General features: G+C 44.5%; 1 protein-coding gene across 3 annotated transcripts in view; it reads right to left on the minus strand.

Moving 5' to 3' along the window:
* Fbln5 (fibulin 5) overlaps positions 1-26,728 on the minus strand; it is a 78,592-nt gene that overhangs the window by 18,221 nt on the left and 33,643 nt on the right. For all 3 annotated transcript variants that reach the window (XM_087552358.1, XM_087552357.1, NM_019153.4), the window contains 2 exon segments: positions 5,344-5,466; positions 1,315-1,431 (listed from right to left, as the gene is read on the minus strand). In XM_087552358.1, coding sequence (XP_087408484.1) covers positions 1,315-1,431; positions 5,344-5,466 — 240 coding nt within the window.

Genomic DNA, 26,728 nt, shown 5'->3' on the forward strand with positions numbered 1-26,728 from the left:
GGACATAAGTGCTCTGAAGAGACATGAGGTACGATGATTGCAAAAGTTTAACAGGCTCCAAAGCAGCCTGCGTGACCTGTGGGCCCTGCTGATGCAATATCCTGGTGGCCAAGTGCCCAGGTGTGGCCAAGTGCCCATGTCCAAGCCTAAGTGCTTCCTGAGTATGCTGTGCCAGCCTCCTAGGGAAAACCTAGGCTGGCACCTCCAACCCCAGCCTTGGCCCCAAGAAATTGTCACCAGCCCTAAGCAGCTTATCGTAACAGCAAGGGAGCCAGACGCCTGCTCCCTGCTCCAGTGGGAAGGAGGGCCCTGTTTTATTTATTTCCTCAAACTCCTGGCCCAGCTCTGCTCCCAGAAAAAAAAATTATCACTCCTTGCAAAAGGAGTCCAGGCAGGGGCTTCTTGGAACAATTAGCGGGACCAGCTTTAGAGGAGCCCCATAAAAAATCCAGGATCAAACCCTGGAAGACCGATGCCTTCCTGTTTATCCAGTGATTTAGATATGATTAAACTAATGAAGACATAATAGCTTCTAAATAGCTGACCAGGGCCCTGCATGCCAGAACTCACTCAAATAGTGTGACAAGGAAATGGGCCTGTGAAACCCGGTGGCGGACTCCAACAAAGGCCTCATCCTGGGTCTCCATCCAGACCAGTGCTGGGGACTGGAGGATCAAGCCAGAGGCAGAACTCAGACCAGATCATGGCTTACATTAGTTCTCTGGGTCTTAGGACCTTCATTGACTTCCGGAGAAAAGGCTTTCCAGTAGGAACCATGGTGGACAAATAGATTGCACTTCTTGTTGATCAGTGTTGGAAATGATCGAGTGAAAACCAGAAAATAACTTTATTTTAATCTACTTTGTGGAGCCTTCTGAGGGGTCAGAAAAGGTATCCCGCCTTGACTCTGCTGGGCAATAGGTACTCCTGAGATAGACCTGAGAGAGATCTGGAAATGCCCTGCATTTGCATGGCGTGTAGTGTTTGTTCTGTGCTTCATCAGGGGTCAGGAGCCTTGAAAGCCATTCCTGCTAGCAGACATGGAATCACAGGCGGATCACAACCCCATACAATGCTGTTCTGATAGATGACTGTGGCTTCACCCTCTGCAATCCTCAGAGCACGTTTTGAGCTGTTTCATCTCCACCGGCTCCACTGTCAGGTTTCTATACGCAATGGGAGATTAGCAGGCAGTGACTAGGAATGAAGGCACACTTAATGGCACGTGTTTTGCAAACATCAACTGTCAGGCTCCGAAGGAGACTGAATCTAGTGTTTCATACTGTGTCCAAGTTATGGTTCATGGCCACATACCTTGGCAAGACCTTCCATCATCGTTGAGGGTGAAGCCAGGGTTACACGTACAGGAATAGGATCCAGGAACATTCGCACAGAGCTGCTGGCAGTAACCATAGCGACATTCATCAATATCTGGAAACAGAATGCAGGCACAGTAAGACAGGGCTCTTCCCTGAGGCCGGCATCAGCCTAGAATCATTGTCCTCTGCGTCTAGGATGGGACCAGAAATGGCTGTGAAAGGAGACGGCTGCTAAGACAGACCTACTAAGTTTCAGGAAGGACGGATCCTTTGGATCACAGTACTCAGCTTCCTTGTAATCCTCTACATCCCCAAACAATCTCTGATCCACGAACTCCTCAACCTATCCTGAAATTTGTGGCAAATTTTTTCCTGCTTTGATTAGGATATTGCGAAGAGGGCTTCTCTCAGAACGTACCCAACTCAAGCTTGACTAAGACTTATGCAGTAACAAGATTCAGTACTATGACTCTCTACGATCCTTCCGGTACCCTGGACATGAACAGGTTAGCTTAGCTCGCACAAAGAGTCCGCAGGAGCATTCTAATGAACTGTCTGGCAGCTCCATTAGCAATGACTGTGTCCAGATGGCAGGGACAGGATACGGGGCCATCAGGATGAGCTGGGCAGTCCTACAGTGAGGTCTATGAACGTGGCGATGCTAGGATGTTTGTGCTCCGCTTGGCTCCGGAGTGGACGTGATATAAACGTCTGAGCCATGGAAAGCAACAAGAAGGTTGTAGAACGTACACTTCCAGCAAAGCTGTGCCATGTGACCTCCCTGTAACATGCACCAGCCTATGAGGAGCTGATGTCATTGGAAAGGCACTTTAGAACACCCCGGGCTAAGAAAAAGTGATGGGCTGGACAAGCAGGGTGCGTCCTGTGAAACCACCATTCTCCATTCCCTGAGAGGACAGCGTCCCTACTTACACAGGCTCAGCTGGGAACAGTTGATCTGACTGAAGCAGTCACTGAGCCTTACATCACCCCTACTGTGCTGCAGAATCCTAATGTCCCCTCCCTGGAACCTCAGCTCTTAGAAAGATACAGATAGCTCTCTTCATGCCTTGACCTCTGTGCTCAAGTTCCACTACCTACTTCTAGAAAGAATTCCTCCACCACCAGCCTGGCTCAACCCATTGCCTGCCTATCTATCTATCTATCTATCTATCTATCATCTATCTATCTATCTATCTATGTATCTATCTATCTATTTTTTAGCCTTCATCAGATTCTGTGCCCTACCTTGTGATTCTGTTTTATCTCTGTCCCATTTGCTTCTAACATGGCCCAACTACATCCCTCTGGGGTGGGCAGCTTCTACTTGGGAAACATTTTGACTTGTATTAGTTGCTAATTCTGACCTCCTCCCAAGACACAGCTGGGAACATCACCAGTGCCTAGAGAGGCATCAGAGGCAGAGAAGGTACCCTCTCCTTGAGGGTATTTAGGAATGAAGCCCTATCCCTTCATTTTCTGGAAAAGGTAAGGGTCTCCAACTGTGCACAGAAGGGATAGTGGGTGGTCGTGGAACCAACAAGTTAAAAAGAAGGAAGAGCGTGGCCAAGGGAAGGCAGGGGATCCTCAAAATTAAGAACGCTCTCTGTCAGCCGTGAATACTAATAGGCCATTGTGGACTGTTGTCTTTATGCAGGCGAAGGCGGGCGCAAGATAAGGCAAGGCCTGTGATTGGGCAGTGAAAAAGTAAGGCGGGCACAGAGTTTTGAAGAGAGGAGCGGAAGAAGAGAAAGAAGAAGCACCCAGATGGAGGAGGAGAAGGACGACCCAGGCCTGTGTGGCCTTACAGGGCCACAGATAAGTACGAATATTTCATGAGGCTGGATTTTTGTAGCACAATTCGTCTTATCTAGGTGGGCAGTTTATATCATTATCGATTGGCTCTGAGTTTGTTATGTGGACATATTGTGGAGTGAGAACTTAAGATATAAACCTGATTGATGAATTACAAGCTTATTGAGTTTTAATTTTAATGGGTTACTGGGAGTCGTGACTATAACCATGGAGGGGACGGATGCTGGGACTGAGAGCAGAGTTCACAGCAGAGAGTTGCAAGAGGGAGGTTGCTGCTGGGGCCAGAGACTAGCCGGCAGCAATATGGAGCTAGCCTTGGTGGCCAGATGAATGCAGTGCCCGGAGAAGAGCTGGTGACAGCTTGGGATGGAAATTGGAAGCTTAGCAAGTCTAGTTGAGACACTTTGACGATTGAGATGAAAATACTCCACAGATGTGGCCCGCCGGAGCCGGCACATCGTGGGTTGAAGATTCACTTTTTTATTATTTACCGCAACAGACCACGCCATGTAGGCGAGTTATATTCCTCCATAGTGCTCTGTGGGCAGGAACAAACTTCACAAGCAAAGGGGCAACATCTTCTGGCATCTCTGAAATGGCGAGATCGGCCCTCTGTGTGTCTATGATGAGCCCACGTACCCTGCCCCACATCTTAGTGCCCTTTGTGGTAAGAAAACAAACAAAAAAAAATCTGGCTGGGAAAGCCAGAGACATCAATATTAGACCCAACTTGTTTTAAGTTTATCCAAAATGTTTCTCCCCTTTGAGTCCGTCTCCAACTCTATAAAAGTTAGATGACATAATATCAAACATCCTTTCCAGCTCTGGAGCTCTACATAAGAAGTTCCTGTGCAAATAACTCCCTCTCCCTGGTCCACTGACATTCAAGCCAGTAGCCTCACATTTTCCGTTAGAGCAGAGGTTGGTTCAAATGCATAGGGACTACCGTATTCCCGGGGGCCCAAGTGTATCAGCTCTTCTGGGCCTGCCTGGAAAGGAGATGCAGGTCAAGACCAGGCAGCTTATCACACCTCAAGGACTCCTCAGATGGGTGACAAAGTAAACCCAACTCAGCCTCCATCCAGAGACCTGGAAGAAAGGTGTGTGGTCTGGGGGTTTTATTTTCCTTTGTTTGTCTCCGAGTATGTATATATTCTATACAGTTGAATCTAACTTTAAGGCAACTTGGCCAAATGCAAATCCAGAGGATAAGAAAAAATATCCCTAGCCAATGACAACTGCAAGGGATAAAACTGTCAATTAGTAATAATTGACACCTTTGGAGAGAACACAGCTGTGGGTGGGCAGAGGACAGCAGGTAGCACTGCTGGAAAGGATGGGACTGGCACTCCTGACCTAACTTTGAGATTTAAAACATTTCTGTAACTAAGCAAACGTATTCCCTGGGTTTAGAAATATTTCTTTTTTAATTTTTTTAAATTTATTTTTACACTCCAGATTTTATTCCCCCCAGACCTCTAAACTTCCTGGAGCTTCCAGTCTCTTGAGGGTTAGGTGCATCTTCTCTGACTGAACCCAAACCCGGGAGTCCTCTGCTGTATACGTGTTGGAGGCCTCATCTCAGGTGGTGTATGCTGCCTGGTTGGTGATCCAGTGCCTAAGAGATCTCAGGGATCCAGGTTAATTGAGACTGCTGATCCTCCTACAGGGTTGCCCTCCTCCTCAGCTTCCTCCAGCTTTTTCCTAATTCAACAAAGGGGTCAGCAGCTTCTGTTCATTGGTTGGGTGCACATATCTGCATCTGACTCTTTCAGCTGCTTGTTAGGTCTTTTGGAGGGCAGTCATGGTAGGTCCCTTCTGTGAGCACCCCATAGCTTCAGTAATGGGGTTAGCTCATAGGGCCTCCCCTTGAGTTGGATCCCACTTTGGGGGCTTAGGACTATTTCTAACCAGGGTAAAATAACCCTTACTACTACCACTTCCTGACTTAGCTATAAGCTTCCTGAAGGGAGGAAGATTTCATCAAATTTATGCCAAATCCCTTAAAATGTAGTTTCAAAAAAATATGAAATACTAGTGATGGTGAAAACTTACTTTAATGTCTGGTGACACGGGTAAGGTCATCTCACAGCTTTCTATACACGCCCAAAGAAAAACTTACCTGGACCTCCCTACAGTTCCCACATTGTATCCATGACAATCATCAGCTCCCCAGGATTTCTCTCTCGGAGGCTTACAGAGTTCTTACCTAGGCACTGCCCTTCCAGAAGCCAGTACCCATCAGTGCAGGAGCAGGTGTACCCTCCTTCCGTGTTGATACAGATCTGGGTAGGGTTGCACTGGTGTGAATCTGTCGCACACTCGTCCACATCTATAACACACACACACACAAAAAAATTATTCCAGAGAATGCCACTCACATCTAGGTGCCCTGGAGCCACCAGAAGTGCAAGCTGTGCCTCTGTCTCAGCTGAGAGGCTGCTGATAACATCACTGGGTTACACCGAGATCAGAGTGCTTCCCTGATGGGCACTTTGAGACACACTGGCCTCTAATCAGTGGCTTTTGCTAGGAGAATTACACAAAGGGGAGGAAACACAGCTGTTTGCACTGTTCGTCAGCCTTTATCCGTCTCCACCTTTGTCTGCCTTCCCTGAACATACAGTACATCAACAATGACTCCTTCGTTTGATCCCAGTCTCTCTCCTGCCTACCCTTCCTGTCATCCCCTCTTTTGTGACAGCAGCTGGGTTTGCTCATTGACACCTTCTCTCCACCTCTGCCAAATGGACCAGCAGCAAGTCAGAAGTACCATTGAAAGCTGCCATTCACTGTGAGGTTTGACAGACCCCACATTTATCCTCACAGGGCTTTCTGAGCCCACTTTACAGCTGGACAAACAGAGCTGAGGAAGTGGTAAACACTAAGCCACAAGCTCAGCCCATGCCACCTGCTGCGTGACTCAAGTCTTCTCTGCGTGGAGATAACAGAGGACACAGCCAGGACCGAGCAGATGTGGGAGGAGCTGTCCAAAGGAAGTGAGCTATCACCGCCTTCTCCACAACCCACTCTGCAATATCTGCCTGGTGATGCTGCAAACTGCAGACTTTCTCCCCATCCACTCGAATGGTGTCTTTGTGCTGAGGACATAGAGTATCTGCCTAACATGCCTGAGGTCCTGAATTCAATCACAGATAACATGTTCGAATGTGTGTAGTGGAGCTAGGAGGCTCCAAGACCCCAGAGTGTGAGCATCTTGAGACGAGCCTTTGCATAGATAGCACAAGTTTCGTCATGCTGTGTGCCCAGGAAGCCAGCACAACTGAACATAATAGCCAACCAGAAAAGCAGCGGTATCCTCAGGTTAAATGACAACCCACCATCCACAACAAGCCGACAAGAAGGGAACTGATGAATCCCTGCCAGACTCCAAGGTGACAAGGTGTCTGGTCCCACGGGGAGCCAATCATCCCTGTTGAAAGCATGAATATCACAAGGGTCTTGGCCCTAGGTAGTAGCACCTTCATTCCACCCTGACAAGGTGACAACATTCAAGGTCCTGCTCAGTTCTCTGCTGTGAACTCCTGCCCCTGCCCCTGCCCCTGCCCCTTTGCCTCCCCCTTCTACCCCAGTTTGCCCACACAGCCCAGCCTCCCTGGAGAGCCAGAGAATAATGCTTGGCCAGTGGCCACTCCTGTCCCAATCCACTTCCAAGTTTATGACAATAAATAATGCCACCATCCGCCAGAACCTATTTACATTTTCCCAGCAGGGAGTGATGGATGGTGATTATACCCTGGGAACAACCTTGGGAGTCTCTGTTCTAGTCCCTGACTTGAGAAAAAACGGTAAGTGAATATGACCAAAAGGAGGTGAGGAGCTGTTGGAAAGCCATGGTGACAACTCCCCAAGCCTCGGACTTTGTGTGACATGTAACATAAACAACATGCCTATAGAATAGACCTGCAGAAACTAAGCACACACACACACACACACACGCACACACACACACACACACACACCACATATACATACCATACAAACATATACATACCACACACACACACCACACACACACACACATACACACATATACATACCATACACACGTATACATACCACACACACATATACATACCACATACACACACACATACACACATATACATACCACATACACAGACACACAGACGCACATATACACATATCACACACACACACATACCACATATACATACCATACAAACATATACATACCACACACACACACCACACACACATACACACATATACATACCACACACACAGACACACATATACACATATCACACATACACACACAGACACACACAGAGACACACACACAGACATACACACATACACACACATGCACACGCACACACACAGAAGTGCATAGGCACATATACAGACACATGCATGCACACGCACACACATGCACACACACCCATACATGCACATGCATACACAAAAACACATACATACATGCATCCATGCACATAAACACACACAATTAATTTAAAATGTTTTATTTAATTTTCACTTAATTTAATTAACTTTTACTATATATTTGAAATGGACTTGTCTATATAAAGTCTGTTTTGAGAACTCAGTAGATTAATAGTGATCTGTGTGTGTGTGCCTGTGTGTGTGTGTGTGTGTGTGTGTGTGTGTGTGTGTGTGTAACAAGAGCACTGTTAAATCCCAGCCAGGCTTCCTCAGCCAACTAACTGACAGGATTTTTGGAATGTAGAATTTTAAAGTGGCCACCACCCTGCGAAGCACTGTCAGCCTACACACACACCTGCCGGAGGAACCCAGACTGAAAATGTCCGGTCTGTATTTCCACAAGGGGGTGAATGAGGCTTTGCAGATTCCAGCTCAGAGCTGAACTGCTTACATTAAATACATCTGACTTAAATAACAGAAGGAAAAAATACATATAATGGCTCCAAGGACATTCTTTGGCAGGGTGTCATTTTCTGCATCAGTGGAAAAGCACAAGTTATGGCAACCTGGGTAGGTGTGGTTATCCTGTGTGCAATCATGTCTGTTTCCCTTCCTGTGTGATAGTTAGGAATGCTGTCCTCAGAGAAAAGAATGCTGAGAGGGTACAATCACTTTTTCATGCATGTATTCATTCTTTATGCTGTATAGTGTGGGTGAGTGTGAGTGTGGGTAAGTGTGCATGTGTGGGAGTGTATGTGTGAGTATGAATGTGTATGTGTGAGTGTGTGTGTATGTGTGTGATTATGTCTGTGTGTGAGTGTATATGTGAATGTGTGAGTATATGTGTGCGTGAGTATGTATGTGTGTATGTATATATGTGTGTGTGAGTGTGTGTGTATGTGAATGTGTTGTATATATGTGTGAGTGTATGTGTATGTGAATATGTCTGTGTGTGTATGTATGAGTGAGTATATGTGTTTGTGAGTGTGTGTGCAAGCATGTGTATGTGTGAGTGTATGTGTGAGTGTGAGTATGTCTGTGTGTGAGTGTATGTGTGTATGTGTGAGTATATGTGTATGTGGGTGTGTGTATGTGTGTGTGTAAGTATTGTGTGAGTGTATGTGTGAGTATATGTGTTTGTGAGTGTGTGTGCAAGCATGTGTATGTGTGAGTGTGAGTATGTCTGTGTGTGAGTGTATGTGTGTATGTGTTAGTATATGTGTATGTGGGTATGTGAACGCCTGGACCCAGGACAGTGCTCAGCATGAGGTAGCTCATCCAGCATTTTATGCTACTCAACAAGTTTCATCTTTTTAGTCAGACAATGAACTGACAAGGGCAAGTAGGCCAGAGCAGTATGAAGGCAGGCAGGCCCTCTAAATCTGGTCAAGGTCTCACAGAGGCACCAAATGGAGGTACTGGCTTCTCTCATCACTGTACAACTGCCAACCATTGCGGGGACAGCAAAACGTTCTTCCACTCTGTCTCAAGAGACAGCATGAGAGGGGGCTGCCTTCCACGAGCTACCACAGGCCATAGACCCTGGAGCAAAAGTGAGTATTGGAAGCCATGTCTGACTGGCACCCCAGTCTTTAAGTTCTCTGAAGACATTGTGGGTATCCTGCTGCAGGCTTGAGCTCAGTTGATGTCCCTTCTCAGAAAGAACCACACACAACACCTTTTTGTCCCATATGAAATGGTTTCAAGAGCAACCTTAGTGTTGATTCTCAGTTAATTAGCTAATCGTTTCCATATCTAACCACAATACACGATGTTTCATCATAGACACATTGCAGTGTGAATAGCATGCAGTTGCTATACGTGTCTACTCACACAGAGAGGTTCTGCCTTGTGGCATTTGCTCCTGAAAGCTAACAGAGGCGTAGTTACTCTGTTTTTATGTCAATAACTGTAACTGAAGATTGTTCTTTGAAAATGTGAGCTGGGAAGCTGGCTAGGTGGATCAGAGTACTTGTTCTCTTTCTAGAGGATCCGAGTTTGGGTCCCAGAATCTACATCAGGTGGCTCACGACACCTCTAACTCTAACTCTAAGGAATCTGACCCCCTCTTCTGGCCTCTGTGGGCATCCACATACATGTGAGATGTACTTACACAGACACATATGTGTAAACAAAAAAATAAAAATATTAAAGTTATATAAGCCGAATGTGGCAGCATATGTCTGTAATCCCAGTCCCTGGGAGGCTGAAACAGAAGGATTACCAAAAATTCAAGGCCAGCTTGGGCTACACACTGAGTATCTGGCCAAATAGGACTACATAGCAAAACATTGTTGGGGGGGGGAGGGAAGACACAACACTGAGTTAAAATCTAAAAGCATAAGTGACAGAACTGGTGTGGCAACTCAATAGATAAAAGCACCCGTCTCTGAGCCTGATGGCCAGGGTTTGATTCAATTCCCAGGACTCATGTGGTACAAGGGGAGCATGGACTCACTTAAGATATCTTCTGACCTCCACATATGCACCTTAACATGTAGGAGTAAGAGGACGCAAACATACATACATGCATGTATACATACACACATACCTGCATGCATACACACATATATGCACGCATACATACATGCACACATACATACATACATGCACACATGCATGCATGCATACATACTACACACACAATTTTAAAAGTTAAAACAGAATGCTCAAGGTTCTCCCACACCACAGGGAGAACATTTTCTGAGCCATACTCAAGGTTTAAGAGGGAAAAGAGAACCCCCAGTGGACTGAGAGCTCTTCAGAAATGGCTGTTGTGCAAAAGAATAAGAACTTGAGGAACTGGCATTAATGAATGTGGACCCAGGTTCCCGTACTGAGAACTAGGAAGTACAGATGTACCCAACACCCTCCCCTGGAACCCGCTGGTATTAATAGCTGAGACGGCTGCCTCACAGGCTACTGGGAGATTGAACCACCAAGGATACTCACCCCATCACCACAGAACCGGTACTCAGATGTTCCAATTTATTTGCCAGTGACAAGTTATCCCTACCAACCATGGAAGATGGAGAAGTCTGGCTTCACCTCCTGTGGGCCATGGTCTAGAATTTAACAGAGACACTCAAGACCTTAGCATGGAGGCCCACTGGGCTGTGTGGACATGGCCAGGGCCTCTCTCCCTCAGATCCTCCACACACTACCCAGTAGGAGATTACAAAGGAGAAAAATGGCACTGCCTTTCAGCACCATCTCACCTCCCACCTCTGCACTCTGGCGTCTACCAGTCCTTCTAGGATGACAGACAACTGAAACGTGAAGAGACGTGTCTTACAGAATTCCACAGCCATTCCTCAACCCTGCCCTGCCTGAATTTTCCCTCTCTGCCCCCATGCTCTAACTCTGTGAACAAGTGAAGCTGACTTAGGGAACCTCTGTTGAACGTGCCTGCTCTGGTGTGAGAAAAGCCATCAGCCAAAGGAGAACATTCTTGCTGGGCAAAAGCTATCCAAGAGTACTTCACGTCCACACCTTTCCAAGGGCTTCAGTCTTCATTTTTGGACACGGCAGAAATCATTTCTGTGGTAGTAGATTTTTAGCCGATGAAACAACATGTTTTTCCAGCCCATTTTTGGTTCCTTCCTTGCCCGAGCTAATGGGGTTTGATAAGAACAGGAAGAATAATAACACGTCGCATTCCTGCACCTCTGCGGAAAGGCTATTCCAGCCCGGCTGCTGGGCTGGGTCCCTGCCATTTTTTCAGGCAGCCCAACCCAGCCAAGCCTGGAAGCCACACAGGACCTACTTCCCAAACACCTGCTTAATTAAAGACCTCAGCGTTTGAGAACTCGATCTCGCTAAATTCCTAGCACATCTGCACCCCGTGTGCCTGATGGCCTTGCATGATCATTAGGAGTCAAAAAAACCCTCCATGTTTACAGCCCTTTGCTCAGTTCCTAACAGTAAGCATTATACCACTAATTAGGCAGCAAATGTGTGGTCCATTTCCCAAACAACAACAAAAGAATCCTTCCATCTTGGATGACACCAGCTGGACTCTGAGACCCAGACTCTCTCTGGATACTATTCATCTATCCATAAAGGGAGGTTGGAGGAGTGTTCTCAGATGGCCTTAGCTCTCATCTTTTACAGAGACTAAGTATGTCAGTAATGAGGATCATATTGGTTGGGGGAGTGATTACTTTCATCCACAGAATGCATGCTAAACAGCAACTGGCTGAGCTTGCTTTCAACATGGGGAGTGAATTGGGCCAAGCCCATTCGACTTGTGCCAGAGTACAGATGGCCACTGTCATGGGGAAGAGACAACACAGGGCCTTTCTCGAGCATCATGAGTCAAGATGTTCTCTAAGAGGACTGCTGATTGGCAACCACTGGACATGGTTCTTAGGGGCTTAAGACTTAGGCCGTTATTATGATCGTAAAGCGAATGGCATAGCACTGGAATTAGATCTCCACTTATTAAATTCTTGTCATTTGTCCATCAACAGAAAGGAGGTTTGGATGTATACCAGGCAGCATTCTTCAAACCTCGCTGTCCACACGAATCCCTGACTCCATGAGCTTGTCTGGGGTTGAGGCTCATCGAGCTGTATTGTTTTGGAATGATTGAAGCGAGGAATCTGTGGGAGACAGATGCTTTACAACTTTCACGTATATACGAATCAGTGAGGATCTTGTTAAAATGGGATTCTAAGATGCTGTACAGCGGACAGCTCCTTGGTGACACCGATGCGTGTGGCTCGGAGACTAACTACACGTCACATAAGAAGGTGGGGCGCTCCTTGGACTGATGCTGAGTTCTGGGTCCATACAATATGTTTAGGATTTCAGGGAGCACGCAAGATAAACTGGGGGTTGGGGTCAGTGTTGAGCATCTAAACGTCAATTCTTTAAGAGAAAGCCTGCTGGCTACAACAGCAACTCGGTCCCAGCATCCATGGGATCTGCAGTCACAGACTCACCCAGCTGCAGATTTAGAACATGTGGGAACTGGAAGTGTACCAACTTTATTCCCCAGCACCAACTTTAATAGGGCCTTACTATGTCACCATGGCTGGGCCTCAACAGCTCAATCCTTCTAGCTCTATCTCTTTCCAAGTGGTCGGGTGGCGCATCAAGCAGGTTCTTGTCTCATCACTGGTCCCCACCCAAACAACACAATAGAGTCACTACTTGGTAGCAGTCATGTTGTATTGGGTGTCACAAGCAGTCTAGAGAGGCTTGAGTTTTGGATGAGTTTTGGATGGATTGTGCACAAATACTACACAAGTTTGTAGTAAGAGATATGAGTATCTGAGGATTCTTATATCCAAGGAGCTCTTGTCACCACCCCTCCCCATGTGTGCACGGAGAGTTTAGAGTATTATTAAAGCCCATAGGGGGTACTGGGTCAGAGGTTAAAAGTGCCTACTTCTCCTTCAAGGTATGGAAGTATAGGTTCCAGTACTCATGTCTGGTAACCCACGATCACCTGGAACTCCAGCTCTGTGGGCTCTGATGTCCTCTTCTGGCTATCATAGGCAGGAACACTCACACGCTCTCACCCGTGTACATGCCCACACAGATGCACACATAAAGACATAATTTAAAATAAAATAAAGCAGACCCGGTGAGAGAGAGACCCAACCGCCTGGTCAGGTGGGCACTCCTGAGGCTGCAGAGCGGAAGAGACCACCAACACTGCTCACCCCTGCCCACATCCCTGGCCCAAGAGGAAACTGTATAAGGCCTCTGGGCTCCCGTGGGGGAGGGCCCAGGAGCGGCAGGACCCCTGCCACAGACACCGCCGGACCCTGAAGGAAACAGACCGGATAAACAGTTCTCTGCACCCAAATCCCGTGGGAGGGAGAGCTAAACCTTCAGAGAGGCAGACAGGCCTGGGAAACCAGAAGAGACTGCTCCCTGCACACACATCTCGGACGCCAGAGGAAAAAGCCAAAGACCATCTGGAACCCTGGTGCACTGAAGCTCCCGGAAGGGGCGGCACAGGTCTTCCTGGTTGCTGCCGCTGCAGAGAGCCCCTGGACAGCACCCCACGAGCAAACCTGAGCCTCGGGACCACAGGTAAGACCAAATTTTCTGCTGCAAGAAAGCTGCCTGGTGAACTCAAGACACAGGCCCACAGGAACAGCTGAAGACCTGTAGAGAGGAAAAACTACACGCCCGAAAGCAGAACACTCTGTCCCCATAACTGACTGAAAGAGAGGAAAACAGGTCTACAGCACTCCTGACACACAGGCTTATAGGACAGTCTAGCCACTGTCAGAAATAGCAGAACAAAGTAACACTAGAGATAATCTGATGGCGAGAGGCAAGCGCAGGAACCCAAGCAACAGAAACCAAGACTACATGCCATCATCGGAGCCCAATTCTCCCACCAAAACAAACATGGAATATCCAAACACACCAGAAAAGCAAGATCTAGTTTCAAAATCATATTTGATCATGATGCTGGAGGACTTCAGGAAAGACCTGAACACACTTAGGGAAGCACAGGAAAACATTAATAAACAAGTAAAAGCCTACAGAGAGGAATCGCAAAAATCCCTGAAAGAATTCCAGGAAAACACAATCAAACAGTTGAAGGAATTAAAAATGGAAATAGAAGCAATCAAGAAAGAACACATGGAAACAACCCTGGACATAGAAAATCAAAAGAAAAGACAAGGAGCTGTAGATACAAGCTTCACCAACAGAATACAAGAGATGGAAGAGAGAATCTCAGGAGCAGAAGATTCCATAGAAATCATTGACTCAACTGTCAAAGATAATGTAAAGCGGAAAAAGCTACTGGTCCAAAACATACAGGAAATCCAGGACTCAATGAGAAGATCAAACCTAAGGATAATAGGTATAGAAGAGAGTGAAGACTCCCAGCTCAAAGGACCAGTAAATATCTTCAACAAAATCATAGAAGAAAACTTCCCTAACCTAAAAAAAGAGATACCCATAGACATACAGGAAGCCTACAGAACTCCAAATAGATTGGACCAGAAAAGAAACACCTCCCGTCACATAATTGTCAAAACACCAAACGCACAAAATAAAGAAAGAATATTAAAAGCAGTAAGGGAAAAAGGTCAAGTAACATATAAAGGGAGACCTATCAGAATCACACCAGACTTCTCGCCAGAAACTATGAAGGCCAGAAGATCCTGGACTGATGTTATACAGACCCTAAGAGAACACAAATGCCAGCCCAGGTTACTGTATCCAGCAAAACTCTCAATTAACATTGATGGAGAAACCAAGATATTCCATGACAAAACCAAATTTACACAATATCTTTCTACAAATCCAGCACTACAAAGGATAATAAATGGTAAAGCCATAAGGAGGCAAGCTATACCCTAGAAGAAGCAAGAAACTAATCGTCTTGGCAACAAAACAAAGAGAATGAAAGCACACAAACATAACCTCACATCAAATATGAATATAACGGGAAGCAATAATCACTATTCCTTAATATCTCTCAATATCAATGGCCTCAACTCCCCAATAAAAAGACATAGATTAACAAACTGGATACGCAACGAGGACCCTGCATTCTGCTGCCTACAGGAAACACACCTCAGAGACAAAGACAGAAACTACCTCAGAGTGAAAGGCTGGAAAACAACTTTCCAAGCAAATGGTCAGAAGAAGCAAGCTGGAGTAGCCATTCTAATATCAAATAAAATCAATTTCCAACTAAAAGTCATCAAAAAAGATAAGGAAGGACACTTCATATTCATCAAAGGAAAAATCAACCAAGATGAACTCTCAATCCTAAATATCTATGCCCCAAATACAAGGGCACCTACATATGTAAAAGAAACCTTACTAAAGCTCAAAACACACATTGCACCTCACACAATAATAGTGGGAGATTTCAACACCCCACTCTCATCAATGGACAGATCATGGAAACAGAAATTAAACAGTGATGTAGACAGACTAAGAGAAGTCATGAGCCAAATGGACTTAACGGATATTTATAGAACATTCTATCCTAAAGCAAAAGGATATACCTTCTTCTCAGCTCCTCATGGTACTTTCTCCAAAATTGACCATATAATTGGTCAAAAAACGGGCCTCAACAGGTACAGAAAGATAGAAATAATCCCATGCGTGCTATCGGACCACCACGGCCTAAAACTGGTCTTCAATAACAATAAGGGAAGAATGCCCACATATACGTGGAAATTGAACAATGCTCTACTCAATGATAACCTGGTCAAGGAAGAATTAAAGAAAGAAATTAAAAACTTTTTAGAATTTAATGAAAATGAAGATACAACATACTCAAACTTATGGGACACAATGAAAGCTGTGCTAAGAGGAAAACTCATAGCGCTGAGTGCCTGCAGAAAGAAACAGGAAAGAGCATATGTCAGCAGCTTGACAGCACACCTAAAAGCTCTAGAACAAAAAGAAGCAAATACACCCAGGAGGAGTAGAAGGCAGGAAATAATCAAACTCAGAGCTGAAATCAACCAAGTAGAAACAAAAAGGACCATAGAAAGAATCAACAGAACCAAAAGTTGGTTCTTTGAGAAAATCAACAAGATAGATAAACCCTTAGCCAGACTAACGAGAGGACACAGAGAGTGTGTCCAAATTAACAAAATCAGAAATGAAAAGGGAGACATAACTACAGATTCGGAGGAAATTCAAAAAATCATCAGATCTTACTATAAAAACCTATATTCAACAAAATTTGAAAATCTTCAGGAAATGGACAATTTCCTAGACAGATACCAGGTACCAAAGTTAAATCAGGAACAGATAAACCAGTTAAACAACCCCATAACTCCTAAGGAAATAGAAGCAGTCATTAAAGGTCTCCCAACCAAAAAGAGCCCAGGTCCAGACGGGTTTAGTGCAGAATTCTATCAAACCTTCATAGAAGACCTCATACCAATATTATCCAAACTATTCCACAAAATTGAAACAGATGGAGCCCTACCGAATTCCTTCTACGAAGCCACAATTACTCTTATACCTAAACCACACAAAGACACAACAAAGAAAGAGAACTTCAGACCAATTTCCCTTATGAATATCGACGCAAAAATACTCAATAAAATTCTGGCAAACCGAATTCAAGAGCACATCAAAACAATCATCCACCATGATCAAGTAGGCTTCATCCCAGGCATGCAGGGATGGTTTAATATACGGAAAACCATCAACGTGATCCATTATATAAACAAACTGAAAGAACAGAAACACATGATCATTTCATTAGATGCTGAGAAAGCATTTGACAAAATTCAACACCCCTTCATGATAAAAGTCCTGGAAAGAATAGGAATTCAAGGCCCATACCTAAACATAGTAAAAGCCATATACAGCAAACCAGTTGCTAACATTAAACTAAATGGAGAGAAACTTGAAGCAATCCCACTAAAATCAGGGACTAGACAAGGCTGCCCACTCTCTCCCTACTTATTCAATATAGTTCTTGAAGTTCTAGCCAGAGCAATCAGACAACAAAAGGAGATCAAAGGGATACAGATCGGAAAAGAAGAGGTCAAAATATCACTATTTGCAGATGACATGATAGTATATTTAAGTGATCCCAAAAGTTCCACCAGAGAACTACTAAAGCTGATAAACAACTTCAGCAAAGTGGCTGGGTATAAAATTAACTCAAATAAATCAGTTGCCTTCCTCTATACAAAAGAGAAACAAGCCGAGAAAGAAATTAGGGAAACGACACCCTTCATAATAGACCCAAATAATATAAAGTACCTCGGTGTGACTTTAACCAAGCAAGTAAAAGATCTGTACAATAAGAACTTCAAGACACTGAGGAAAGAAATTGAAGAAGACCTCAGAAGATGGAATGATCTCCCATGCTCATGGATTGGCAGGATTAATATGGTAAAAATGGCCATTTTACCAAAAGCAATCTACAGATTCAATGCAATCCCCATCAAAATACCAATCCAATTCTTCAAAGAGTTAGACAGAACAATTTGCAAATTCATCTGGAATAACAAAAAACCCAGGATAGCTAAAGCTATCCTCAACAATAAAAGGACTTCAGGGGGAATCACTATCCCTGAACTCAAGCAGTATTACAGAGCAATAGTGATAAAAACTGCATGGTATTGGTACAGAGACAGACAGATAGACCAATGGAATAGAATTGAAGACCCAGAAATGAACCCACACACCTATGGTCACTTGATTTTTGACAAAGGAGCCAAAACCATCCAATGGAAAAAAGATAGTATTTTCAGCAAATGGTGCTGGTTCAACTGGAGGGCAACATGTAGAAGAATGCAGATCGATCCATCCTTATCACCCTGTACAAAGCTTAAGTCCAAGTGGATCAAGGACCTCCACATCAAACCAGACACACTCAAACTAATAGAAGAAAAACTAGGGAAGCATCTGGAACACATGGGCACTGGAAAAAATTTCCTGAACAAAACACCAATGGCTTATGCTCTAAGATCAAGAATCGACAAATGGGATCTCATAAAACTGCAAAGCTTCTGTAAGGCAAAGGACACTGTGGTTAGGACAAAACGGCAACCAACAGATTGGGAAAAGATCTTTACCAATCCTACAACAGATAGAGGCCTTATTTCCAAAATATACAAAGAACTCAAGAAGTTAGACCGCAGGGAAACAAATAACCCTATTAAAAAATGGGGTTCAGAGCTAAACAAAGAATTCACAGCTGAGGAATGCTGAATGGCTGAGAAACACCTAAAGAAATGTTCAACATCTTTAGTCATAAGGGAAATGCAAATCAAAACAACCCTGAGATTTCACCTCACACCAGTGCGATTGGCTAAGGTCAAAAACTCAGGTGACAGCAGATGCTGGCGAGGATGTGGAGAAAGAGGAACACTCCTCCATTGTTGGTGGGATTGCAGACTGGTAAAACCATTCTGGAAATCAGTCTGGAGGTTCCTCAGAAAATTGGACATTGAACTGCCTGATGATCCAGCTATACCTCTCTTGGGCATATACCCAAAAGATGCCTCAACATATAAAAGAGACACGTGCTCCACTATGTTCATCGCAGCCTTATTTATAATAGCCAGAAGCTGGAAAGAACCCAGATGCCCTTCAACAGAGGAATGGATACAGAAAATGTGGTACATCTACACAATGGAATATTACTCAGCTATCAAAAACAACGAGTTTATGAAATTCGTAGGCAAATGGTTGGAACTGGAAAATATCATCCTGAGTGAGCTAACCCAATCACAGAAAGACATACATGGTATGCACTCATTGATAAGTGGCTATTAGCCCAAATGCTTGAATTACCCTAGATCCCTAGAACAAACGAAACTCAAGACGGATGATCAAAATGTGAATGCTTCACTCCTTCTTTAAATGAGGAAAAAGAATACCCTTGGCAGGGAAGGGAGAGGCAAAGATTAAAACAGAGACTGAAGGAACACCCATTCAGAGCCTGCCCCACATGTGGCCCATACATATACAGCCACCCAATTAGACAAGATGGATGAAGCAAAGAAGTGCAGACCGACAGGAGCCGGATGTAGATCGCTCCTGAGAGACACAGCCAGAATACAGCAAATATAGAGGCGAATGCCAGCAGCAAACCACTGAACTGAGAATAGGTCCCCTATTGAAGGAATCAGAGAAAGAACTGGAAGAGCTTGAAGGGGCTCGAGACCCCAAAAGTACAACAATGCCAAGCAACCAGAGCTTCCAGGGACTAAGCCACTACCTAAAGACTATACATGGACTGACCCTGGACTCTGACCCCATAGGTAGCAATGAATATCCTAGTAAGAGCACCAGTTCAAGGGGAAGCCCTGGGTCCTGCTAAGACTGAACCCACAGTGAACTAGTCTATGGGGGGAGGGCGGCAATGGGGGGAGGGTTGGGAGGGGAACACCCATAAGGAAGGGGAGGGGGGAGGGGGATGTTTGCCCGGAAACCGGGAAAGGGAATAACACTCGAAATGTATATAAGAAATACTCAAGTTAATAAAAAAAAATAAAATAAAATAAAATAAAGCTTTGAAAACAAATAAATAACACTCCTAATACAGTCTGACGCACATGCACTGCTGCTCCAGAGCACGCCCACCGCTGAAATTCAACCCTGTAGTGGGGGGTGCTTACTGTGCTACCGGGGCATCTTCAGAGCACATGGCTTGAAGGGCCCGCCCTCCTATCAGCTCACTGGTAGTGTTGGGTTTTCCATGAGTAAACTCAATTCCCCACATCTTAACTAAGTTCTTAGAAACACTCCCCCAAGCTGATGGCCAACGTGCAGAGATCCTAAGCAGGAGAAAGGTCAAGATTTCCCTATAAGACATGGCATTATTTTCCACCAAATCTGTAAAATCACAGCTCATAAATGTAAGGATCTTATATCCTGAAATGTTCCTGGCTCCCCAGATGCATTTTTTTCTTGTTCTCTCTGAGCCAACTCCTCCACCTCATTCTGTTTTTTTTTTTTTTTTCTTATTTTATTTTTCTTGGATATTTTACATATTTACATTTCAAATGTTATCCCCTTCTCCCCTTTCTCATACTCCCTCCCCCCTTACTGAAGGCAAGAAGCACCTCATTTGTTTTACATTTCATTTTGAGACAGGGTCTCGCTCTGTAGCCCTGGCTGGCCTGGAGCTCACAGAGATCCACCCACTTTATGCCTCCAAAGTGCTGGGATTAACGTCATGAACTACCATGCCCAGTATACTCCTGTCTGCATTTTCTCAGTGTCACAGTCTGTGAACTACACACACACACACACACACACACACACACACACACACACACACACACACACAGAGCTCCCCATTCCCAGCACTCTGTCTTAATTAATTACACCACCACTTTTCAGTGGGGAGGGGGCGGATAAAGACTTAAAGGCTCTAAGTCCCAGCAGAGGGTACCACCCTCATGACTTCATCCAAACATCATCACCTCGCAAAACCTCACTTGCTGTTGACTGGGGATCAGCACATCAACATATTAATCAGGCGGAGCACAGACTTTCACAACAATGCCTGATGTAGCTTCCTCTGTCTTCCTCAGAAGGTCTAACATCCCAGAGAAAGTTTATTTTGAGAAGTGTCAAGGAAAGAAAATAATGGCCCTCCCTGCCCTGAAAGCCCAGATCAGCAGCAGCCCTTAGGAAGAAAGGGAGAAGCCTGTTCTATTTTTCCATCCAGAGCTAAACCCTCGTGAGCCCTGCTACTCGTGTGAGAATATGCAGGTGTGCGAATCCGCCCCAAGGAATTAATCAGCCCAGCAGCAGCAACAAACATTCCCTCATGGGCTGCCCTCAGCGTCCCTTAGTAAGGAAATCTGCAGGTGTGTCCTTCCCAGCCCTGAGGTGAGAGGGCCTTGATCAGACTCTCAGTCCCTCACTTGGTTACCAGGACAAACCTGCACACATTGCTGGCCTTCTGTATCTCGGCTTCCTTATCCCTGATAGGAACCGCATCACCTGCTCTCTAAGAGCTTGCACCAAGTACAGAAAACCAACATAGCTCATAACTGTGTATATGGGACCAGCGTATGGCTCGATTGGTAGCGTGCTTGCCTCACACACACAGGACTTCAGTTCCAATCTCCAGAACTTACACAAAAACAGGCACTGTAGCACAGGCTTGAATCTCAGAGCTGAAGAGATGTATTGAAGGATCCCTGGGGCTTGCTGGTCAGCCAGTCTAGCTTAATTGATCATCTCCAAGCCAATGAGAGGAGCTGTCTCAAAGGACAGGAACATGATGCTTAAAATGCTACCCGAGGTTATCTTCCAACCTTTAAACACACACACACACACACACACACACACACACACACACACGTGTGCGCAGCACGAACACAAGAACGCACGTACAAAATGCACTAACAATATCCCACCTTATTTCTCAACTGCTCTCTGAGGTTTGCACTGCTAGTTTGGTGTAACAGTGAGTCAAGATGCTTGCCCCAGCCAGCGGAGTGAATGTCCAGTGGAGCAAGGATTTGAACTCTGTTTCCCACACTTACCCATCTTCAGGACAATAAACCCTCATGGGACATAAACAGACTCGATCTCCTTGTCTTAGGGATGCTGGGAGGACTGCGCTCTGCAGTTATATGTGACAACCTGGGGGAATCTTGGTGACATTCTGTTAAGCGAAATAGGCAGTTCAAAGGACAGATACTAACTACCTGACCCCTTTCTGTGACATACCCATGGAGTCAAACAGAGCCAGGGAGTAGATGATGGTCTCTAGGTAGAGGTGGTTGCTCAATGGGTGCAGAGTTTTCAAGTTACAAGATGGAGTTCTAAGACCTGAAGTCTGATTCAGGTCAGCATGGCGAAGCAGTACCTCTGAAGATGGCCGAGGCAGCACATTTTATATCGTGTGTGTTTTACCCCAATGCAGAAGTTGATGGCTGAGAATCAAGGCCTATTTCTTCATCCGGCTTTATTCCAAATTTTACAAACTGTTCCTAATCAGAGAGATAAACAAGTGACCAGGGCTCTACAGCTAAATCCCAGGAGGAAGTCCACAGCAGCCATGCCGAACCCTGAGGACCTCAGCTCTGTGCTCAAACAGCACACATGTCTTCTGCAACTTAGTGTTACTGAACGGGACCCAAGAAGCAGAGGGGGAAGGGGGGTTGGAGATGAAAACCACAAAAGCAGAGAGACATAGAAGGAAGGAAGCTACAAAGAGCTCTGAATTATAATGGAGGGTGGGGGTGAATCCAGCCTCTAAAGTTTGGGTTCAAAGGGGCACAGGGAAGCTGGGGCCAGACCTGGTTCGAATCCTCCTGCCCTCACATTTTAGACACATAATGTAAAACAAATTCTAAGGGTTCTTTTTGTCAGCCCCTAAAACTCTGATTTCTTTTCCATGTATAAGGAGAATTAATGACAATAGTAACTCGGTAGGATCAGCTGTAAGTCGAGTCCTGACCACAGTTCCAGTCGGGAACTGGTCTTCCCAGTTAGGGACTGTTTCACTATTTCACTAGCAGAAGAGAAGAAACAGGAGGATCTATCTTCTAGATGAAAAGAGAGGAAGAAAGGTTTGAAAACCAGGCTCAAATCCCAAGCTGGCTCCACAATGACCTTCAGGGTCACCTTTCTCTACAACACCACCTCCTCCAAAAGAACAGGTCTCCAGACTCCTGTGTCTAGAGAAGCTGATAAACCAGATCCTCTGAGAACTCAGGTGCCTACCTGAGCTGAGGAAGGCAGAGGACGCCCCCTGGAGGACACAAGGGGAAGCAATGCCAAGATGTCGGTGGCTCGCCATAGCATACAAAGCCGGTGTGCACACAGGGCACTGTAGCCAGGTAGGAAAAAGTTACGGTAAGGGGTAGCCTGAAGAGGGAGACTCTCCTGATGCCACTTAAGAAAGAACTTTAGGCAGAGCGTGCTGTCCTCTGCTTTTTGGCGGCAAGCATGCCTCCATCACAGTGTTTCTACAAACATCATAATTAATTAGTACAATAGAGAGAGTTAAAACACGTGAGTACGTTACAATATAGGAAGTTCATTGCAATATAGAAACATGGCTATGTTTCCATGACACAGTTTTTTTCTCCATCTTTATTAAATTGGGTATTTCTTATTTACGTTTCAATTGTTATTACCTTTCCCGGTTTCCAGGCAAACATCCCCCCAAACTCTCCCCCTCCCTTTCTCTATTGGTGTTCCCCTCCCCATCCTACCATTAACACCCTCCCCTCAACAATCCCCTTCACTGTGGATTCAGTCTTGGCAGGACCAAGGGCTTCCCCTTCCACTGATGCTCCTACTAGGCTATTCATGGCTACCTATGAGGTTGGAGCCCAGGGTCAGTCCATGTATAGTCTTTGGGTAGTGGCTTAGACCCTGAAAACTCTGGTTGGTTGGCATTGTTGTTCATATGGGGTCTCAAGCCCCTTCAGCTCTTTCAGTTCTTTCTCTGATTCCGTCAACAGGGATTCCGTTCTCAGTTCAGTGGTTTGCTGCTGGCATTCGCCTCTGTATTTGCTGTATTCTGGCTGTGTCCCTCAGGAGAGATCTACATCCGGTTCCTGTCAGCCTGCACTTCTTTGCTTCATCCATCTTATCTAGTTTGGTGGCTGTATGTGTATGGGCCACAAGTAGGGCAGGCTCTGAATGGGCGTTTGTTCAGCCTCTGTTCTAAACTTTGCCTCCCTATTCCCTCCCAAGGATATTCTTGTCCCCCTTTTAAAGGAGTGAAGAATGCACATTTTGGTCATCCTTCTTGAGTTTCATGTGTTCTGTGTGCATCTAGGGTAATTCGAGCATTTGGGCTAATAGCCACTTATCAATGAGTGCATACCATGTGTGTTTTTCTGTGATTGGGTTACCTCACACAGGATAATATTTTCCAGTTCCATCCATTTGCCTATGAATTTCATACAGTCTTTTTTTGATAGCTGAGTAGTATTCCATTGTGTAGATGTACCACATTTTCTGTGTCCATTCCTCTGTTGAAGGGAATCTGGGTTCTTTCCAGCTTCTGGCTATTATAAATAAGGCTGCTATGAACATAGTGGAGCATGTGTCTTTGTTGTATGTTGGAGCATCTTTTGGGTATATACCCAAGAGAGGTATAGCTGGATCCTCAGGTAGTTCAATGTCCAATTTTCTGAGGAACCTCCAGACTGATTTCCAGAATGGTTGTACCAGTCTGCAATCCCACCAACAATGGAGGAGTGTTCCTCTTTCTCCACATCCTCGCCAGCATCTGCTGTCGCCTGAGTTTTTGATCTTAATCATTCTCACTGGTGTGAGGTGAAATCTCAGGGTTGTTTTGATTTGCATTTCCCTTATGATTAAAGATGTTGAACATTTCTTTAGGTGTTTCTCAGCCATTCGGCATTACTCAGCTGAGAATTCTTTGTTTAGCTCTGAACTCCATTTTTTAATAGGGTTATTTGTCTCCCTGCGGTCTAACTTCTTGAGTTCTTTGAATATTTTGGATATAAGCTCTCTATCAGTTGTAGGATTGGTAAAGATCTTTTCCTAATCTGTTGGTTGCTGTTTGGTCCTAACCACAGTATCCTTTGCCTTACAGAAGCTTTGCAGTTTTATGATATCCCATGTGTCGATTCTTGATCTTAGAGCATAAGCCATTGGTGTTTTGTTCAGGAAATTTTCTCCAGTGCCCATGTGTTCAAGATTCTTCCCCACTTTTTCTTCTATTAGTTTGTGTGTATCTGGTTTGATGTGGAGGTCCTTGATCCACTTGGACCTAAGCTTTGTACAGGGTGATAAGCATGGATCGATCTGCATTCTTCTACATGTTGACCTCTAGTTGAACCAGCACCATTTGCTGAAAAGGCTATCTGTTTTCCATTGGATGGTTTTGGCTCCTTTGTCAAAAATCAAGTGACCATAGGTGTGTGGGTTCATTTCTGGGTCTTCAATTCTATTCCACTGGTCTATCTGCCTGTCTCTGTACCAATATCATGCAGTTTTTATCACTATTGCTCTGTAATACTGCTTGAGTTCAGAGATAGTGATTCCCACGGAAGTCTTATTATTGTCGAGGATAGTTTAACTATCCTGGGTTTTTTATTATTCCAGGTGAATTTACAAATTGTTCTGTCTAACTCTCTGAAGAATTGAATTGGTATTTTGATGGGGATTGCATTGAATCTGTAGATCACTTTTGGTAAAATGGCCATTTTTACTATATTAATCCTGCCAATCCATGAGCATGGGAGATCTTTCTATCTTCTGAGATCTTCTTCAATTTCTTTCTTCAGAGGCTTGAAGTTCTTACCACACAGATCTTTCACTTGCTTGGTTAAAGTCACACCGAGGTATTTTATATTATTTGGGACTATTATGAAGGGTGTCGTTTCCCTAATTTCTTTCTGAGCTTGTTTCTCTTTTGTGTAGAGGAAGGCTACAGATTTATTTGAGTTAATTTTATACCCAGCCACTTTGCTGAAGTTGTTTATCAGCTTTAGTAGTTCTCTGGTGGATCTTTTGAGATCACCTAAATATACTATCATATCATCTGCAAATAGTGATATTTTGACTTCTTCCTTTCCAATCTATATCCCTTTGATCTCCTTTTGTTGTTTGATTGCTCTGGCTAGGACTTCAAGAACTATATTGAATAAGTAGGAAGAGAGTGGGCAGCCTTGTCTAGTCCCTGATTTTAGTGGGATTGCTTCAAGTTTCTCTCCATTTAGTTTAATATTAGCGACTGGTTTGCTGTATATGGCTTGTACCATGTTTACGTATGGGCCTTGAATTCCTGTTCTTTTATCATGAAGGGGTGTTGAATTTTGTCAAATGCTTTCTCAGCATCTAATGAAATGATCATGTGGTTTTTATCTTTCAGTTTGTTTCATGGATTACGTTGATGGTTTTCCGTATATTAAACCATCCCTGCATACCTAGGATGAAGCCTACTTGATCATGATGGATGATTGTTTTGATGTGCTCTTGAATTCGGTTTGCAAGAATTTTATTGAGTATTTTTGCATTGATATTCATAAGGGAAATTGGTCTAAAGTTCTCTTTCTTTTTTGGGTATGACACAGTTTTTACAACATATATATGTATATACATTATAAATATTCAATAAATATATGTTATAAACATTGCCATGTTTCTATATATTATATATGAATATATTCAGTGTTTCTACAACAGTTTTATAACATATAATGTGTGTGTTATATATAACATATATATAGCATTAACATATATCATATTGATATATTAATATATGGCCACAGAGAAGCTGGGGCTAGACCTGGTTCGAATCCTCCTGCCCTCACCTTTTAGACACATAATGTAAAACAAATTCTGAGGGTTCTTTTTGTCAGCCCCTAAAACCCTGGTTTTTCCATGTATAAAGAGAATTGGGGACAATAGTAATTCGGTAGGATCATCTGTAAGCCAAGTCCTTACACTATGCTAGTATATGTTAATTTTATGTTAATATAGTGCATAGTGTTCTTCAGGCCATCGTGGTTCTGAATGTGTGGCTACTCTAAAATTCAATCTAGCTGGCAGAAACGGATGGTCTGACTTCAGGAAGAGACATCCCCTGTGACAGATGGTTAACAGACCTCCTCATTCACCATCTCTGCAAACATTCACTAAGCAAATTATATGTTCTCGGCACTGGGCTGGGCACTACACACATGAAAATAACTAGCAGTCCAGATGAGCCTCACAGAACCCGTGTCAGGCAGACCATGCTTCCTGAG

Source organism: Rattus norvegicus, chromosome 6 (assembly GCF_021556685.1).
Source record: "Rattus norvegicus strain SHRSP/BbbUtx chromosome 6, alternate assembly SHRSP_T2T, whole genome shotgun sequence".
In the NCBI taxonomy this organism is placed as follows: Eukaryota; Metazoa; Chordata; class Mammalia; order Rodentia; family Muridae; genus Rattus; species Rattus norvegicus.